The sequence below is a fragment of the Pinus tabuliformis genome, chromosome J, assembly GCF_031772625.1.
Source record: "Pinus tabuliformis cultivar Carrire ecotype Pingquan chromosome J, CPIR1, whole genome shotgun sequence".
NCBI classification, from domain to species: domain Eukaryota; kingdom Viridiplantae; phylum Streptophyta; class Pinopsida; order Pinales; family Pinaceae; genus Pinus; species Pinus tabuliformis.
Genome location: NC_142295.1, coordinates 64,009,562 through 64,031,430, shown reverse-complemented (window position 1 = coordinate 64,031,430; position 21,869 = coordinate 64,009,562). Strand labels below are relative to the sequence as shown.

Genomic DNA, 21,869 nt, shown 5'->3' with positions numbered 1-21,869 from the left:
TATCACTTGATAAAAACTCTATTAAAAACTTAATATATTTATTACATAGGTTTATGTGTGATTGCAATGCATCATATTTTGGTAATCTCACAAATCTTGCAAAGCGATTGTTGTGCTAATATGTCCTTTTTCAATACATTGTTGTTTTTCTTTATTTATTTAGTTTTTAATTATTTTCCGTATTCTTTATTTTATTTCCTCTAAATTTAATTTATTAAGAAATGAGTATTTTAAAGAATCACTTTGTTCTTAGTTAAAACTTAATAAATAAAGATAAATTTTAATTCATGAACATGATCTTTAATGGATCTTATATAAAAAGTTTGAGGTTGAAATTGAGAATACTAATTCATTTTATTTATTATAATATATTTTAATTTTAATTTAAATTATGATTATTTTTTATTTAGATTCTGTAAAGGCTAGATTATAATATAAACTATCTAATTTTGAAAACATTTATTTTACTATACATATAACATGAAAAACCAAACAAATAATTATACAATCTAAACTTAACTAAAATAACAAGCATGCCTCTATTCTCTTTCATATATATATGGCCCCTATTCTCTTTCATATATATACATGCTAACTCTCAAAAGAGTGTGATGAAAGCATGTGAATGTAATCTATCACTCTTTAAAAAATTAATATATTTATGACAAAGGTTTATGTGTGATTGCAATATAGCATTGTTTTTGTCATCTCATAAAGCTTGCACAAGCCCCACACGTTGAGTGAGCCCACTTGATATGTGGTGTTGTGATAAGTTATGCCCTTGTTGAAAGCATTGTTGTTTTTTTTATTGGTTTGATTTCTTTATTTTATTTCCTCTAAATTTCATTTCCTATAACATGAATCATTTTTGTTCAAATAAAAATAAATGTAAAGTCATGGAACTAGTTCTTAATGGCTCTTATATAAATAGTGAGGGACAAAGTTAAAATTGAGAATACTACTCGTTTTTGTTTTATAATATATTAAATTTAAATGGTCTTTTATTCAAGTAGTGTGAAAGCTAGATTATATTATACACCATTTAATTTTGGATAAGACAGATTCACTTTATGCATATGACATGAAATGCAAGTGAATTCTAGTGGATAGATTAATTAATTATATAATCTAAGCTTATCCTCATGATAAAGAACACACAGAAAACCACCCTTAGCATCTACAAAGATCCACAAGTATCGGAAACATGGGCTATGAGGTGAGCACCGATTGTAAAGCCTTACAGACATCCATGGTGACAAGATTTAACCTTCTCGAACCCATTGGTGGCTTACATGGATCATAAACACAGAACTAAAAGATTAAGCGCAGAACTAAACCGACACCCACGGGACGAGATTTACACTTCTCGAAACCATTGGTGGCCATTAGAATTATACAATACAAAGATAATAAACACTTTAACCCTAGGAATCAGCAAAGGAATAAGAGCAGAAATAAACCGTTCTTTTGTCAATGGAGTCTGTCCCACAGTACGGATAAAAGCACGATTATAACGACAGAGAGAGGGGATCGAGAGAAAAAAAAAACTGCTTGTGAAGACTGAAAGAAGCAATGGGTTAGGAACGTCCTTGTATCGTATATTTTATAAGTCGGTGGTGCTGGCGGTCCCAAAAGGCAGGAGATAAAATGCCAGACAAATCTGATCCGCAACCGGTAAAAATTTGGAATTGGCGAAAGGGTATATTTCACCTTAGGTTCTATTTTGGAAGGCAATGGGCATAGGTCTGGTCGAAGTCGATCGAATTTTTGCAGTGTTATAGACCGCTGTCGTTGTTTTCCTGTATGAAGGAGACACCCACTTTAAAAAACCTCCTGCAAAGTGGGTACCAGTAGCAGCCCATAGCCTATCCACTAAGCAAAGTCGGCCATTAGAGAAAAAAATCTAGATAATTTTGGACACGAACCCCTTCAGATCCAAAGAGAAAAGCAAGTAATAGTTCAGCAGTTTGTTGAAACTCTATGGACTGACTTGGATTGAGAAAGTGCTGAGATTCTGGTCAAAGGAAAGGGGCGAAAATTGCTACTGGCATGTTGAGTTCTTCCTGTATACTTCCTGAGAATAACAAAACAAATCCGAGGTGAAAATGGACATGTACTAGTTTTGTATCGCTGGACATGGACGAGGGCTGAGAAACTGTCAAACCTTTAGCGAAAGAAAGTACATGCAAATTTGTACTGCCAGGTTATTTTCTAATATACGCTTCTACTCATAGTAACAGATGGATCTCCACCAGTGCCAGTTTGTTAGAACTACACATAGGCGTGAGAGGGATTGACAAAGTTCGTAGCTTTCATTGCCTTTTGAAAGAAACCACCCACTTTTGGGGCCGGAGCTGAATCGAAACCGCTGGGACTGACGGGTTTTTTTTGAGGTGGGGGGAGGATAGAAATGACCCAGTTTTCGGCCAGAGTGGGACTCCAGGTTTTGCAGAGCCTTGCATAAAATACAGAACCCAAAGGCGTTTGAGAGAAATATATGTGATAAGGATCCGAGAAAATGAGAACCGGGGCTGTTCTGTGCATCAGACACTCACAGCCGAGGCGACAGCAATAATAAAAACCGCGTTAGTGTTAGCCAGGAGACGGGGCCACGCACAGGCCACACCCCTGCATGTCGCAGCGACGTTGCTCAGCTCGGATTCGAGTCTCCTGCGCCGCGCCTGCTTGCAGTCCCGCAATGGTCTTCCCCATCCCGGCGGGCCCTCAGCCTCCTCTCTGCAATGTCGGGCGCTGGAACTGTGTTTCAACGTGGCCCTGAACCGGTTGCCGGCGGTCATCCAAGGTCAACCGGCTTCGCTGTCGAACGCGCTCGTCGCCGCTCTGAAAAGAGCGCAAGCGCACCAACGTAGAGGATGTGTAGAGCAGCAACAGCATCAACCCCTGCTGGGCGTGAAGGTGGAGATGGAGCAGCTTATCATATCGATTCTCGACGACCCCAGCGTCAGCAGAGTCATGCGAGAGGCCGGTTTTTGCAGTGACCATGTTAAAAACAACGTGGAGGCCGAGGCCTTAACCCTAACCAGAGCGGCGGTTACTTCCAGCCATCTCCCATTCACCTTCTCAGCTTCTTCAGATTCACAGAATATCACATTCAAACATATCACAGCCGAAGACCGGAAGAATTACATATGTTACCACCGCCATCAGACACAAGAACAAGAAACGCCCTCAGATTTGTGTTTTCTGAGGCAAAAATCTGTCATGAACAATTCAGAATTCATGTACTCACAGGCAACGAGAAGCAATGATGTGGAGTTTCTGATCCGCGCATTAATGCAGGGAGAGAGGAGAAAAAACATAGCTGTTGTAGGCGAGGAGGAGCATTATACAGAGAGTATTGTGAAAGAGGCTATGGCGTACGTTGAGTCGGGAAATGTACCCCAAGCTTTGAAGACCGTTCGGTTTATTGTTCCTCAGTTTTTGGGGTTGTGGGAAGAAGTTGAGCTCAGGCTTGCAGAGCTGAGGAGAATTATCGAGAGTTGCCATGATCATGGAGCTAATTGTATTGTTTATGTGGGAGACCTTGGATGGACGTTGGAAAACCATGAGAGCGATGACTTTACAATGGATTCGCGGAATCGTTATTGTTATTCTCCTGTTGGGCGCGTTGTGAAGGAGCTGGGAAGAATGTTGGGTCGTTATGCTGATCGGCTCTTGTTGCTGGGTACTGCAACGTATCAGACCTACCTGCGCTGTAATACAAAGCGGCCATCTCTGGAGTCTGAGTGGGCACTGCAGACGCTAACTGTTCCAGCAGGAGGCCTCAGCCTGACTCTCTCTTCCAGGTTTGAAATCAAGAATTCCTATCCTTCTCCCAATTTTTGTTATTGTTTATTTGATTCATAATTCGGTTATGTAATGTATATTGAACCGTTACATTTCTAGGAGTTTGTTTTCAGTGAGAAGTTTCGTTGCAATGGTAGGATTCAGAGACTGGTTCATATAGGTCAAACATTTCCTCACCAAAATTAAAGATTAACTGACCTCGATATATTCTATCTTTATCTTAGTGCAAAGCTCAATTGCTTCTATCGTTTACTGTAACTGATTGTTTATAGTTACTGTTTAAAACAAACAAATTTCGCATTGTTAGTGCCCACTGCCCCACAAAACCTAATACTGCAATCGGAAGAAGGCTCAACGTTAAGACATCTTATGTTTTGTTCCTTCTGTTTCAATCGTGTCTCGTAGGCCAACTATAATTAATTTAATTAAATTCAATAATTTGTTGAACTCCATTCTCACTTGTTGGTGAATATTACTTAAAACCTTGTAACTTTCCTGTTGGTGAAACATCCCTGTCACTTGCTTCTGCATTAAATCTGCTTAGGGAGCACTTTATGGAGACGAAATTAAAGGAGGATCTGACTTTCCATTAACGTTTTGTGCAAATCGGACTCCGAACTGAAAACAAACTGTTATTGTAACCTTCCTTACGAAAGTCACTTGCTTCTAAAATAGGACAGTTTTTGGACCTAAAATAGGATTGCTTATAAAATATTTTTTATTATCTATCAATTTGATTATTAGAATTTATGAAAATATACATTACAACTTTTATAAATATTTTAAAGATTTTATGAGACAGGAAATTCCTTCCATGCCAATGGCTTATAACCAGCCAAAGATATCCAACCTATTTCGGTTAATCCGCTAAGCATTAATGTCACATGGTCTAAGTGAAAGAGTCAATTCAACGATCAGTGTTTTTAGATATCTATGAAATTGTATGATTATTTTACTTTTGAAATTGAATAATTATATTTATAATATAATTATATTTTAATTGATTTTAATTTCAAAAATTTAAAATAATTAAATTAATAGGGTTAGATCTAAGACTTTCAGTGATCCACTAATAGGGTTTATGTTTTTTTTGGTTAAATCTATAAAATCTATCATATTAATAAGTGATTTCCTAATAATTTTACATTCAAATTAATTTAGTAAAAAATAAACCATATTCATTAAATTTAAAATAAAATGATAGGGTAAAAGAAATATTTAATATTTTTTTGTTGAAAATTATATAAATTAGTTTTATTTTATTTAGATGAAAGAATATATATCTAAAGAATATATATTTTATTAATATAAATAGAGATGTATTCATATTTTCATAGTATTTATAAGTGTAATTAAGTTTTTGTGCATTCGTATATCTTTGACATTAAAAAAAATTATAAATTATATCTACAAACAAAATAGAGAACAAAATATCTTAAAAGTTTGTTAAAGATAATAGTTAGATTTTATAGAGCCTAAAATGAAGCAAGTTTTACTTTCTAAACCAAATCCAACTTTTAAGAATGGATACCAAAAAATTGTAATTGAGTTACACCAAACTATTTTTTGCAAGTAGTAAAACCATTTTTGGAACTCATCAATTCATAAAAATTATTAAATTCCTCTATGATTTGAAAATAAGTGCAGAATTCCTTGTAAGCTTCTATTAGGAGATTTCCCCTCATATGCACCATAAAAAAGACTTAAGAGATGCCCTTATTTATTATCTCTTCAAAATGAGAGTAAGAGTTTGATTTTTCACTAGGTAGGCATTTAAAATATTTATAAACTAAATTACACATCCGAGAGAAAATGTTTCTTTATTTTCAAATAGGTTTAGGTTTTTGGAAAGATATACTCTCCGAGCTATATTGAATAGTAGTGCTTTGTTCTTGAGTGGAATACTAGGTTGTAAAATCCTCTTTAGTATATTCACCTTCTCAAGATTCAATACTTCTATCATCTTTTCTATCTCTTTTCACATGTTTTTATTAAAGAACATTCTTCACATGTTTTTATTAAAGAACATTCCAAGATTTTATGATAAATATTTTTTTCCAAATGATAACATTCACTATAATGCCTGGACCCAATGAACTTTCTTTCTTGAAGGACCTCTTGTGTGGGTAGCTTATTACACAAAATGTGTCCTATGAAGTTTTTATTTTTTTTTACATACTTAGTTTTAAAATTGTTTTCCATTTTAAGGAATGTAGATCTTGACTTTCTCATTCTACCATTTCTTTATAATTTATTTTAAAAATATAAACTAAACATAATTCCTAACAAAGATTAATAATCAAATCAGCTAATAAATATCATCTTTAAACATAACATTGTAATTTTTAAAATATTAATACTCTATTTCTTAACTCCATATGTTCTTAAAAATAACTATTCTTGATGCAAGTAATCCTTCCCCATTTTACAATCAATATAAATTTATATCATTCTTTATTTCTTTATTATATTTTCTAAAAATAATCTACTCAATCCTTTTCCTCTTAGCCATGGGCAAAGTTTATTTCTTTCCCTAAATTTTCATATCAATAAATTACCAGCTATATGAAATACATAAATAACTATTTTCCAAATTGTTTAATGGTATAATTAAAAGTATCCTTTGATTATTTAAATGGCTTTTACTTGGTACTTCATCCTATATCACCATCTGCATATTTTTTTTACGACTTGAACCCCATAAACTTATTCTTTGCATTCCATGTGCATATTTTTTTTACGACTTGAACCCCCATAAACTTATTCTTTGCATTAATTTCTATACACATCTTTGAAAATAAAAATAAAAAGGTTTTTAGTTCCATCATCCAGTGATCTTTGACAATTTTGCAGCCAAGAACCTTTAAAACTATATAGAAATAAAAAGGATTTTTAAACCCGTCCTCCATTACTGTTGACTTTAATTTGTAACTTTAACTTCCAGTAAAGCCAACTAATACTATAATACCAATAGTAAACCTTGCCTCGTTTGACCCGAAGACCAAATAGACTTATAACAATGACTCTTATTAATTTCTAATACTCCTTTTGGAAATCAAAGAAAAACCTGTGAATCCGTTGACTCTAAGTAAACCGCTTTACTAGTAATACTAAACCTCCTAACTTTGATCTGAAGGCCAAATAGATTAATTACAAAGTCTCCTCATGATTTGCAATACTCCTTTGGAAATCAAACAAAAATCTGTGAACAGTCTAGGTATTGGAGTTTGTGAGGACGAAAACGTTTTCTTGTCTTATGAGGTAAATTTGTTTATAAGTTAATTTGGTAACCAATAGTTTGAAAGGATTTTTAACGAGTTTTTCAACAATATCAAATTTATGTAATAACATAAAATTACACGATATACAAATTCAACTATTATTAAAATTATAATATTCACTGTCTATCATACCCATTCGTGATGTATAAAAAAATGAGTAAAATTCATATTTTTATCTTTGGAGATTGCTCAATCACAAGATCCAACTGTCCGTAGTTTTTTTCGATTTTTAGATTATCGCTATAGTCTCGGCCATACTTATACGTGATATCAATCAAGCCATATCGACGGAAAAGAACATAACACTTTCATTAATAAGTGTTTGCTGTGATTAATAAGTGTTTGATACAGCAGATGGAATATATCAATCCTATGCATCTTGTAGACATAGCCATAAAAGCTAGTAAAACTATCAATAACCTTCAGACAGGTGTTTCAGATTCAAACATAATCCAAAAAAACTGATAAGTAGAAAGGCGAAAAACCAAAATATATCACAGATCAAAATTCAAAAAATCCTCCACCATAGATAGAACTATCCATCATTGTCCCAACACCTACTCAATGACAGATTTTGAATCCCCAGTGATCTTAATAGATCCAATCTCCCACTATTTCACACATTTAAGGAGTCCCCAAAGTGGCACAATCTCGGCCTTGAAGTTTGTACCCTCCCCATGCTAGTAAAAACAATATTCTAGTTCAGGGTTGAGTATATGTGGCCCACACCCACATTTGCCACCTTTCTATGCACCATCAAAAAGACCCAATTGGGAAAAAATCACGAAGATCAATCAAGCCATACCTATTCGAGGTATCAAGCACATATATTGCATCGAGGTTGTGGGTATTCAATTTTGATGGATAAAGTTTTATATTATTAAAATTATAAATTATAAATACAATTGCAATTTTGAAATGAGTTTGAAATCAGTTTGAAATCACAAAATTTATTTTTTTTTCTTTTAAACTGAAATCAGTTTGAAATCTTTTTATTTTTTTTTAACTTAACCAACTCTTATTGAAAAAATATATTACATAGAGCATGGTTCTCTGAACCATTAGAAGAAATTTCAGCCTATAAGTTGCCTCAAAAAAAAAAAAAAAATTGTTAAAAAAATCAAATAAATGTTATGAATTTCGAAGGAAAATAAGAAAACTATTTTTTTAATTGTTTTTTTTGTTTATCTGCTTATAGGTTTACTCAAATTTCAAATGTAGACAATCGTTGGATGCATAATTAAATTATGTATCCAACGAGTACCCATCATGCATACTTTTGAGAACCCATATTAATAAAATTTGAAGATACATTAAAAAAGTGTGTTGAACATGTTTTTTTAGTGTATCTTCATTTTTTATCGATGTTGGTCTTCTCAAAATTATGTATTATGGGTACTCATTGGATGCATAATTTAATTATGCATCCAACAAGTGTCTACACTTGAAATTTGAGTAAACTTATAAGAAGATAAACCAAAAATAGAATTAAAAAAAGAAGAAGTTTTTCTTCTTTTCCTTCCAAAATATTTACATGTACCTCTTTTTAAATTTAAAGGAATTTGATTGGTTTACACTTTATGACATGGAAATTACTTAAAAATCTCAATGGACACTTTTAGGTTAAAATTTCATCTAATGAACATTATCACCGACAACATAGTACTTCTCGGGAAGTTAATCGCCAAAATGCCAGGAAAGAGCTACCTCATGGAGCATCAAATAAAATACATGGAAAAGAAGTTACGATTCATATCTAAGAAGTGTTGCAAAAAGCCAAAAAAGATAAAAAAGAAGTGCCAAAATCAGTCCAAAATAGAAATGACTAGACTCCTATAGCACACCCAGATGCCAAAGGCTGTAGTGGAAGAATTCAGGAAGCACTAAGAAACCGCTCTTCGACAATGCATCATCCACTGAATTCTACTCCCGATATATATGGGAAAAGGAGATGTGATTGAAGGAGAGTGGAAGGACCAACATCTGTTCAGTCCAATGATACAGGGAAGGGACATCCAGATAAGAAGTACCTTGCACCCACTCAATTTCTGATTTAGAGTCTCCAACAACAGTGATCTCATCGATTGTGAGCCATACCACAATCTATAGCACACCCTAGAGAGTCAGAATCTCTGCTCTACAGTTGGTGCCAAAGCTACCCGACCAACAGAACATGTAGTTAGAAAACTAGTCCAGTGCTATATAAACTCCACAACCATAGTTTTCCTAAATGCAAGCACCATAAAAAAAGCCAACTGGGTGGGAATAATCAAGTTGAGTAAAAGAGGCCACTCAACAATGATCAAATGGCACCCAAGGACCCACCTCCATGAAATAATTTAGAATTCCCAGACTGGTAATGTGTCTATCTGGTATTTGGTTTTCAAAAATGAATTTATTCCACCAAGTCCAGATACCCCAAAGGAAATATAAGGGAAGGAAATGAAAATCCTTTTGTGCAACTTCCTAATTGGAAAGCCAAGTGGAAATGGATGATCGGACCACCATGGAATTCACATTTAGCATGAGTGTGATCTCCACCTAAACATAAAGCACAAAAGGATAGTGTAAGAAAGGGTGATCAACATTTTCAGGGCCAATTCACAAAGAAAACAACAACTAGGGCCTAAAAAATATCTTTCGGAGAAAATGTCCCATGTGAGGATTTGATTGTGCAAGACCACCCAAGAAAAAAAATTGATCTTCAATGAGGTATTCCACCTCCATATATAGGCCAACCACTCAGACTGAGGCTCCATTGGGAACAACGAAGTTAAATATGAGTAAACCCCATTGGTAGGGATGTCCCCACCAGAAACCAAATTAGCCCAAGCAAGCTTGTTTGGCCCAATGGAAAGAGAAATACCAATAATGGAGAGGTTCAAGTGGTAGGAATTCTAGTTCACCTCAAGAACCACTGGAATCCCCAACTCCTGAGCATTAGGCTAGCAGAGAGAATTGAAAGGAGCACAATCAATCCTCCCTAAGTGGGCCAAAAAAGAGAAACCTTTATGTAAGAGGCATTGTATTAAGTGGAAATGTAATATATGAGTGCTCATTGACATTCCTTTGATTGGATCAAGCCTGATGCATACCTTCTCCCCGCAACCCACTTTCTAGCAGAGGTTAGCACAAAATTGTTGAAGAATCAAGGGCAATTAGGTGTAGTTTGATTCTTCTAGACTTGATAACAAATTGTGAAGCACTTTTTCAATTTATCATTGTTAGCTTGATTTTCTTCGTCTTATTATTATTATTGTATGTGTTTACTTCATCAAACTGCTACCAAAACATAAGAACAATAACACAAGATGTTGGCTCTCTGTAAGGGCCAAAACCTCTCTTCTCTTGAGAGGAAGACCCTTTAGTAAGTTTCTCTTATTGATCAATGCCAAACCCTAGACCCTTGACAAGAGTATCCTCCAAGCACAAGTCAAATCCTTCCTCCTTTTGCACTTTGGTTTCCCGACACTTTGTCCTCCTACTTTCGGCACTTCATTCATCAACACTTCATCTTCCTTCTACCTACACTTCATTCTTCTTTCAACTGTTCATAGACCTTGTTGCACTAGCTCTAGAAGAGACACTTATTCTTGGTCTATGATGAGACTCCTTCCTTTTGATGATCCCTTTCCTCTTGACCAAATGAGCTTCTCCCTTGAGGTTTAGGTACAAACTTAGTATGACTATCCTACAGCCCTAATCTGTTGCATGCGTTGGAGGTTTACTTGGTGTTGTATGACTATCCTACAGCCCTTCGCTTGAGTACCCTTCTTCTACGCTTAAGTAGGAGGCCTTGTAGACCTAGATTTAACCCCAAACAATGATAGATAGTTGACTGTGAGTTGCTATTGTCATAAACGCAGGGACAACCCTCCTTTTTCCTTGCACGTGTGACTACAGCTGCCCTAGAACAGACCTATAAGGCTCAGTGTTTCTTCCTCCTTCTCGTTGTTCTTGGAGACCCTTTTCTTTTCCTTTTGTTACCATTTCTTTCCGTCTACCTTCACTGATTTAAGAGAGGAATGCTTGACGTTATGATGGAGTGGACAACCTATATATATAGAGGATTGTCCCTCCTTTTAGGCCAACTAGAAGGACGACTTGACATATATAGCTCGGATTGCTTCTTTAGTGGTGTCACATGCATGGAGGAGACTTGACTTTGCTTGGAGGTGACTTCTTTGACTATAATACATAAGTATACCTATAGTAACATGCCCTTAAGGTATTCAACATTTTCTTTTGACTATTTGACCCACCTATAACACTTTAATCTTTGTTAGACCTATTACAATGAGCAAGAAACTCATTGACATATATTATAAAAACAATATTTCTTTATAAATACAAATATCAAAAGTACATTTATGAAGACCGAACCTAGTTACATTTCTTGCAGCACTCCCTCTTAACTAGGGAGGTATTCATACAACATTAAAAGGTGTTTGGTTATGTTTCAATCTTGAATAATTCACATAAGATAAACTGGATTGGAAATCCATCTGTTATAGCATCATAGTAACCAACATTGTTTTCACAACCAGGCCTTGACTGACAGCTCTATCTCTCAATAGATCAGAGAACAATGTTGACGAGATCAATGACTTATAGATACCTTAGTCATTGTCTCTCAAGGTACATACCCACCCAGGTGTTCACTGAGTATGACCTTATAGGACTATTCTTACCTTGGGTTCCTAGCCCTCAAATAATATCGGTCCTCTTGCCTACTCTTGTCTTGGATTCCCTACACATCCTCAAAGAGTATCAGATGCCAGATGATTATCCAATCCTCCCATTCTTTCTTCCCAAGTGAAGACAAAAATGTTGTGTCTATCACTTCATCTCAATTGAGGAAGACATGCCCAAATATCCTCTGACAAGGTACTTGTCCAAGTTCCTTTGTAATTTGGAACTTGTTATAACTCCCTCTTAGCTAGGGACTTCTCCATTCATCAAGAACTGCTTCTTCGTGGGTCCTCTAACTGCTTGATCTCCTTCCTTTCTTTGATGTCATGAAGTCTTCGTTCGAACTTCTTCTTGGTAGGGCACCATCCATCGATCACTTTCCTTCTTGGTTTGTCATGTCATTTCTTCCTTTGTGGGAAGTGGCCTTCTTGTCATATATCATGTTCTCTTGTTATCTGTGGTTTTTCTCTTCTCATCTTGTTTATGCTTCGGACTATTATTCACATGGATGCTTCTTTGTACTTGCTTGTTCCCATGCCTTGATCTGGTAGCCCTTCATGACTGCATCCTAGTATTTCTCAACATTAAAAGGTTCTTTTGTTGGATGGCTTCTTCATCATGACATCTTCGTAGAGTAGAATCAGTTATCTTCACCTTTCATATCTCCAAGGCCTTCATAGGTGTCAAGGGTCCTTTGATCTTTTTCTTCCTTTGTCAGAGTTGCCATGCCTTCTTTTAGGAGATATCTTCAAAGTATATTTTTCAAATAGAGAGATTCTTTGTGATCATGGTGTTCTTCACATGCTTGATCTCTTTCTTCATTTTCTTCTTCATGGATAGATTGGTCAAACACCTTCTAGTAATTTTTCATCTTGGACTAGTCAACATTTCTTCTTGCTTCTTAGTTAGCAATCATATACTCCTTATGTGGGTATTTTCCTTTTGTTGACCTTCATTGCATTGTATTACATGCCTTCGAGCATGTTATTGGTCAAAGATATTCTTTCATACTTGATCATTTCATAAAACTATTCCCATGACTCAATAATATACATATGATAACATGAGTAAACTTTGATGCCTACATACCTCATCTTGATTCTCCTTTGATCATATTCACTTCATTTGGTTGTCTTTGGTGTGGCCCTTCTTAATTCATCTTAGCTTGCCTACATATCATCCTTTTCCTAAATCCCATGAATCGGATTCCCAATGAGGCATCTGCTTTTGTTTATGAATCTTCTTTTGAAGATTCCATCATAGGATCTTGAAGACCCTTACCCTACAAATGTTTCTTTCCTTTTTATGATGGAGGACTTCTAAGATTCTTAATCATGATCAATTTTATTTCATTGTGGATGAGGCCCTATACTAGGTATGCTCCTTCTACATGAATATCTTGAGCTATATCTACCATGCTCCTATATTCTGGAAGATATTTCTAACCATGCATTTTGTTCTATTTATAAATGCTCCTTTTACATCAGTATTTTGAACTCTATGTACATCATGCTTCTAGATTCTGGAAGATGTTTCTAGGCATGCAATTTTATTCTATTCCTACATCCTCCTATACTACTCAAAAATTTGAAAGAAGACTTTAAGTAAGGAGTTTGACTTAGTCATAGTAGAGATCTAGAGGATCTTCTTTCTTTTGCTTATTTTCTTCTTATTTCACCTCTTGAGTCATGTGAGCTTCTTCCCTTTTTCTTTTATTATTGTTTTCCTTCTTCAGTTTAGGACAATTCCTTTTTTAGTGTTCATATTCTTGGCATCCATAGCATTCGATTTTGGACATATCTTTGTTGTTTGTTCTTCATGGACCAAATTTTCCAAATTTTCTCTTGCCCTTGGCCATGGTGGCAAAAGCTTACTCCTTTGATCCCACATCTTCCTTTGCTTTGAGTCTTGTTTCCTCTATTTTGCATAGAGACCACATTTCACTTAGTGGGGTAGCTTCATTCTTGGAATATATGCTTGATGTGAATTTACCCCAATCCTTGGGTAGAGCATTGAGTACTACAATTGCCATTTCCTTGTCGGACATAACTTCCCCTAGCTCTTGAAGTTGATACCTCATCTCAAAGATATTCAAGAAGTAGGGAGTTATTCATTCCTTTGATATCTTAATCTTATACAATTCATTTCGTAGATATATCACTTCTCTAGTTGTGCTTACTGAGAATAGCTCTACTAGTTTATCATAGATTTCTTTTGATGTTTCAAGTTTGGAGACATAACTAATGAGAGAGTCCTTGATGGATTCTATCAAAATCCTTTGAGCTCTTGTCTCATCCTTATTGTACTTGGCTAAGGATTAAGTTTTTTCCTTAGTAGGAATAGTAACATTCCCTTTGATGTGTTCTAGGAGTTCATTCTCCTTGAGAAGTAAATCAGTCCTCTTCTTCCATGCAAGAAAGTTATTGGTACCTACCAATTTGTTGCTTTCCTTGCAAAAAGACATTTATGTATATTCAAAAGGGGACATATACTTGATAGATTTTGAGATATAGAGGACTTACTTTCTCCTTGAAGACTTAATGGCTTGCCTTCCTTTCTCCTTGAAGAGTTGATCACTTGATGTTATTCAAGTTTCTTTCTCCAAGTGGACTTGCTTGAGATTTGCTTGATGACTTATAGCTTGATGTAATTCCTTCTTTGATTTTCTCTTCTTGTAGGTGCCTTTATGTAAGGCTCTTCTTCTTAATTTGTAGTCTTCCTTGATGAGTGATGGATGGTAGACCTTCTTGTCCTTTGATGTGATTGAGACTTCTTGGCTAGATGCTTCAACTTTGTAGATGTCCTTCCTTTAGTAGTATTTTTGAGATGCCCTTTTCTTGATGTGTCATCTTAGCTCCGATACCATGTTGAAGAATCAAGGGAAATTAGGTGTAGTGTGATTCTTCTGGACTTGATAACAATTTGTGAAACACTTTTTCAATTTATCTTTGTTAGCTTGATCTTCTTCTTATTATTATTATTGTATGTGTTTACTTCATCGAACTTCTACCAAAACATAAGAACAAGAACACAAGATGTTGGCTCTCTGCCAGGGTCAAAACCTCTATTCTCTTGAGAGGAAAACCCTTTAGTAAGTTTCTCTTATTGAAGCTTATTATTAATCAATGCCAAACCCTAGACCCTTACAATAATATCCTCCAAGCACAAGTCAAAACAATGTAAACTTTGGAATGAGAATTATAAACTCAAAATGAGAACTCTAGCCAAAAAATCCCCAAAAAACATGAAAAATCAACTCGAAAAGGAAAAGTGTTGATTTTGGAATAACACTTTTTTTTCTAGGGTAAATTTTCAACATGTTTTAAAAATTGTAGTGAAAACCAATTTTTTGTGCAAAAAACACCGTGAAAACGAAAAGTGTTGATGTGTTGATATTGAAATAAGGTCTATTTTTTTAGGATAAATTTTTGATATTTTGAAATAATGGCGTAAAAGATTTTATCATGACTTCTAAAAATATTAAAATTCCAAAAGATTAATGAAAACATAAATTTAAAAATTAAAACAATGAAAAAAAGCAAAAAGTAAATAAACATATATATTAAAATAAACATAAAATTAAAAAAAAAACAAATATTAAAAAGAACAAAAAAAAATCAAACATAAAAATAAAATAAAAATTAACCAAAAAAAAAATCAATCATGAAAATGTTAAAAAAAACAAAACAAAAAAAATCAATCATGAAAATGTAAAAAAAAACAAAAACAAAATTAAGCTATAAAAAATAAGAATTAAAAATATAAATAAATAAATAATAACAAAAACTATTTAAAAATATTTATAAAAAAATTGAAAAATAAATAAATATAAATACAAAAAATAAAAAATAAAAAAAAATAAAAACAATCCTGATTTAAAAAAAAACAAAAACAAAACTTAAAAAAAAAAAACAAAACAAAAATAATTAAAACCTTTTAAATAATTTAAAAACAAACCAACAAAATTTAAACAACTACTAAAATTGAATTAAAAACATTTAAAATAACATAAATTAATTATAATAATCCCAACAAAATCAAATTTAAAAAAAAAACAAAAACAAAAACATAATTAATTAAATAAATTTATTAAAGCATTATCATTAAAATCTTAAAAAAAAAATTATTCACAAACTTAAAAAATAAATAAAAAAATTGCACCCCAAGCCGTCGAACGGGGTTGAAGGCTGATTTTTAATGTTTATAAAGTGAACGAATACATGTGCATTAAGTGGTGGTCGATCGGGAGGCTTATGAAGCAATCTCAATGCAAGGGGTTTTAAATTTTTACTATATGGGAAACGTAATGGAGAGGGTATGCCCTTAGTTAAGTGGTACACAATTATAAATAAAAAATATTTATTTAATGCAGGGTCTAAGAATATTTTTTTATTTGCGATTCTTTTTATAACAAAGTGTGTAGTGAGGACAATTATCATGAGTGAGTTATGAAGTCAAGTTCATGTTTTTCAAAAACATATATTGAATATTGGATTACAATGTTTATAAAAAAATAGTCATAGTATATTAATTATTTCAAAAGCAATTGAGTTAGTCTTTCTTTCCGCAAGAAATAGAAATACTGTGAAGAATTGCGAGTATAGATAGAGAGCTTGTAAATGTTAATATTTACATAAGAAATGGGATATGATACCAATTTCTAAAAATTTTAATCAATATACTTTATGATAATGATATTTACAATATAGGCTAGGCTACATACTCAAAGTTATCGATAATATAGTATCAATAAGGAAAAATAATAATTTTTTTGGTATCCTTAAAAAGAAAGATGAAATATAGTTGGATAGTCATAACAACCTTAAGTCCAACCATGTGTGAAGAAATGATATAGCAGATGAGATGGTTTAGTTGGATAAATCTTGTTTTTGACCTCTATACCCTTAGGATAGACTACAAGGTCAGATGAGATGGTTTAGTTGGATAAATCTTGTTTTTGACCTCTATACCCTTAGGATAGACTACAAGGTCATATGTGAAGATGACATGGTTAAAAATGTGAAATGGTTGGAGAAATGAATTTCGAAAATATGATCAATATATGGAATTCAAACATATTATTGTCAAAATTATTGCCAGAACATATTCCTTCAAGAAAATGTTCACAAACATATATATTATGATCTAGTAGGAGAAAGGCACTTGAGTATCAATGTGTGTCCTGCACTTGAATATGTACATGGTAATGTTCATCCTTGAAGTCCAAAAACTATACGATTAGCCATTATGAACAAAACTCTTGCATGGAAGAACTTGAAATATATCTAGAGAAGATAATAGTAGGTACCAAAACTCTTGCATGGAAGAACTTGAAATATATCTAGAGAAGATAATAGTAGGTACCTAAAAAGACACGATAAACATAATAATATATAAGTAAACACAAAAAGTGGAAATTTTTTTTAGAAAAGATTACTAAAATGTTAAGTAAATAAATCTCTTGGAGTAAAATAACACCATTAATTATTCTTAGTAAAAAAAATTCTTATACAAACCATACTTACTGCAATATAATTTAATACTATACTTATTTTTAGTAATATAATTTAATACATTGTTTATAATTATTTTCACAATTTTATCTAACTTCTTAGTTAAGTATTCTTGGTAAAAGAAATTCTTATACAAACCATACTTACTGCAATATAATTTAATACTATACTTATTTTTTAGTAATATAATTTAATACATTGCTTATAATTATTTTCACAGTTTTATCTAACTTCTTAGTATCTTTTTATTGAAGGACCTTTCAGATAATCCTTCTTAACTTATTTCTTTCGCATTTTGCAAAATCTATCATATGCCAAGGGTAACTTCTACTCTACCCCTAAAAATACCTTACAATATTTAAAATACTTATAACCTAGCGCTAGACAATTGTCCATTATATATGATTTTTGTAAAGGAATAAATATACCACTTGCTTATATATTCTGCTTACACAAGTCAAGAGGGGAAGGAATTATAATCTATAACTTAGTAACTAAATTAAATTATTTATTTTCTCAAAGACTCGTGACCTAAATTTATGTTAAAGGATTCAAAACCCATCATATAATTTTGGCTTATAAAGGAGATTATTTATAAAACTTAAATCTTTTGATGATTCTACGGTGTTAACTAGATAAAAGAGACAGTTTGCAACATAGAAAATTTATTTTTAAGATCTATATATGGAAAAGTCTCTAATTTCACATGAACCATCACATGATGGGAAACAAATGCTCTTTATATTGAACGATTTGAAGTGGAAATAGTTTATGGGCATGTCTTGGAAAAAGAGGTTGGATAGTCTCATGCTCAGCCTCTTTCATATCCATTTTAATTAATTTTTACATACAATGTTATTTAAAAATGTTTTTTCTCCCTAATAACTATGTTGATGATTTAAATATAAAAGAAAATTGATAAAAGAATTTGAACTATAGATAATAGATGAGATATATATTATTTTAATTAATAAATGAAATTTTGTATTTTTATTAAAGAAATAATTTATAATATAAATAATATATATAATTTTTTTGTAAGTTTAATATGATTATATTTTTATCATGTTTAATATATCATTTTGTTTGGAGTAAGGAATTGAACACTTGACTTCACATCAATCAATGAGTGTCTTAATCATAATATATATAAATTAGAAAAAATCAAATAAAAAAATCAAATATTAAAAACTAAAATATTTTTTTATAATATCTAAAACAATCTAATAAATGGTCGTCCTTAAAAAGAAGATGTAATTAATTTAGATGAGTGTATTAAGGTTTTTATTTTCAAATGGTAGGAAAATATATCATAAATCAGGAATCAAATTAGCTATGGGGACAATTTATAATAACTAAGTGATCAAACTATTAGTGAAATAATTATCATTGACTCAAATTGATTCATGATAATTATTCAAAAAAACCACACCACCTAGAATTACCCACTAATAATCTATAAAAAAAACAAGCTTTAGCTCTTTTTAAATACCTCTAAAATTTTAAATAGTTAACCTATTTCATTAAATAAATAAACCTTTTAACCCACCAAAAACAATCTTATCACGTAATCCAAACCTAATTCTTAGTTATTAGTTATTATTATTAGATTAATCGTGAGACTATCGTCGATGTCTGCTTCTCTAGTACCTCGTTATTGAACGCACAGTAAACAAAACATTTTCGAGATCGAGTTTATTTCATAAACATTCCTATAACTGCTCCTGAAAATACTCTTCAATTATCGTCTTTAACATCGTCTGCATGTGCCTATCTCAAAGTTTTCAAGTTTTCATTTTTAAGAACACGATATCGGGGAGACTTTTTCATGTCTTTAAGGCGTTTTCACTGAGTGAAGTGTTTGTGCGATGAAATAACACAGCGCAACAATTCAAAATAGGAAGCTGGAGGTTGGCAAAGGATCTTTTCCAAACACACTAGAATTCCAAACTGCAAGTTCAGACGCTGACATGGGCAATTTGACGTGTGGCACGAAATGTTCAGATAGCTTTGATGTAAAAGCTGGAATCCTGGGAGATCATAAAAAGACATTTACCAAATCCGCTGAAACGGGAATTGCTCGTAATAATCTGCTTTACTGGCTTCCGAACCATAAGAACGACGTCTCCTCCATATCCGCTTCAGCTGTTTATGAGGTATACATAGTTTAATGTTAGATTGGATTCAATATTACTATGTTTCAATGTAATCTCAAACTGAAAAATTAGATTGTTGGGTTGACAGAGGTAGGTAATGTCTTTGTGCATTGAAGCAACCCAGTTCATGAGGAATTTTGTGATCATATTGCATTTCCATGTGTGCCATCCAGACCACAGGTTCAGGTGAAAGACTGAGCAGTCTGCACAAGCAATGGTACCAGAAATGTCACAGTATTCATCCACGGGATTCTAGACAGATACATCAATCAGAATTGAGAATGCAGCATCAAAATTTCTCCCCGTCGAGCACAGTTTCAGCCGTGTGGCAAGCACCTTGGTTTATGCAACAGTCCACTATAAATTCCGGGGAAAATAATTGTATAACTTCTAATTCTCCCAGCTGGATTTCCTCTATTCAAAACCAACCAAGGCCCGGGTCGACTCAATGCCCCAGTTGGACACTAATGGGATCTGTACGTTCTATTGACAATTCTACTAGGAATTTTATTTTTGAAAATAATGTTTCTGGATCTCATCAAGAAAGAAAATTGGAGGTCGACACTACCCTTGCTCTTGGCAGATCAGTATCGTCCAGCGACAATGAAAATACAATATCAGACAAGCTGAGTTCTGCTGAGGATATTATACGATGCACTAATAAACCTTCTGATGGGCTTTTCTGGAAGGATAATCCAAGCTCTCCAGATTCAATGTCAACTTCAGTGGGTAATGATAGTTTTGGTCGAAATACAGAAATGTCTAACAGAAGGTTTATGAAATTCGACATAGAAAGTCTTAGCATGCTGTGCAAAGGACTCGAGGAGAAGGTAAAATGGCAAAGTAAGATAACACAAGCGATCGCAATGACAGTCTTGAGGTGCAGGTCGGGAATGGCCAAAAGGCAAGAGGGTGCTGTTCGCAAGCACGATGCATGGTTGTTATTTCTGGGACCTGATAAGATGGGCAAGAGAAAAATGGCCAGGTCACTTGCAGACATCATTTATGGCTCTGAACATAACTTTGCTTGCATTGAATTTAAGAATTTTAATTCTATCAATCCCCCAAACCAGGATTTCCATGGTCTCAGAGGGACGAGAACAGTGGAAAGGCTTGCAGAGATCTTCAGACTTAATCCTCGTTCTGTGGTGTTACTGGAAGAAGTGGAGCACGCAGACAGTGTTGTGATAGACAGTTTAGTTAATGCCATGGAAACAGGTAAGTTACATGATTCAAGCAGGAGAGAAGTAAGTATATATGATGCCATCATAATCATGACCTCGTCTCTTGGAAGAGAATACCATAATACTTCTGGATCATGGATGAACGAGGAGAGGTTACTAGCAATGAAGGAAACTAATATAAAATTGTTAGTAACAGCTCAAGCTGGTGTTAATACCTCCCCATCCTCATGCACATCCAAGGTTTCCATAGTCGACTGCAAGCACTACAGTAAAATCAATCCCATAAAGGAAGAACAAGTGGGGAAATGTCCATGCAAGCGCAAGGCTGACTGTATGGAGGAATGTACTGCGGAGAAAAGGATTGGCAAGCCATCAGCAGGAACATTGGATCTGAATTATCATGCTGAAGCATTAGAGAATTATATTGATACTTGCAGCCACACCAATGCATTACAAGAAGACTGTTATCTAACAGCTCAGGAGCTTTCTGTTCTACATTGTGTTCGGGATTACTTCCCCAGCAACTTCTTCAAATTAATAGACAGAACCCTCGTGTTTCAGCCATTTGACTTGGAGCCGTTAAAGGAAAGTTTATTGGATGAGTTGAACAGGGCTCTCACGAGAGTTACCGGAGGTAATGGCTATCTGCAGATCGATAGAACTCTCATGGATCACTTTATAGCCGCATCTTCATGGCAATACTCTGATCAAATATTTTCAAAATGGTTGGAAGCTGTATTCATGAACGCCTTGGTAAAACTTATTTCCGTCCATAACTTTACCTCACAGACAGTTCTTAAACTGATATCCGTTGAGAAGATGGACCAGAGCAATTCATTCCTTAATTCAACCCTTCCTACAACGGTTGATATCTATGTTGATGTCTAAAGATTTTAAATACAATGTTAACTTAACTAATTAGCATTTTTCGTGTTGATGTCTAAAGATTTTAAATACAATGTTAACTTAACTAATTAGCATTTTTCTTATTCCAAATTTATTAAATACTTCGTCATTTTATATTTAAATATCTTAAATATATGGTTTTGTGTTTTTTCTTGAATCTATTTAAATACGCACTAGAGATTTGAATCAGTAATCTATCGCAAAGAAGAATGCCTTAACAGTATACTCATTCAGCATCAATCCAAAACCTTATAAGCAAATATATTAGTTTATTAAGTATAATTAAATATCTTAAATCTAAAGTCCAAAGGTATATAAGGTTTTGCGTAG

At 33.5% G+C, this 21,869-nt stretch overlaps 1 protein-coding gene across 1 annotated transcript; it reads left to right on the top strand.

The window, feature by feature from the left end:
- Positions 1-1,749: 1,749 nt before the first annotated feature.
- LOC149225522 (protein SMAX1-LIKE 3-like) lies at positions 1,750-21,521 on the top strand. The gene is given in 4 exon segments (XM_089379954.1): positions 1,750-2,531; positions 2,534-3,806; positions 19,176-19,449; positions 19,623-21,521. Coding segments are annotated over 4 exon segments (3,459 nt in total). The 5' UTR covers positions 1,750-2,518.
- Positions 21,522-21,869: the final 348 nt, after the last annotated feature.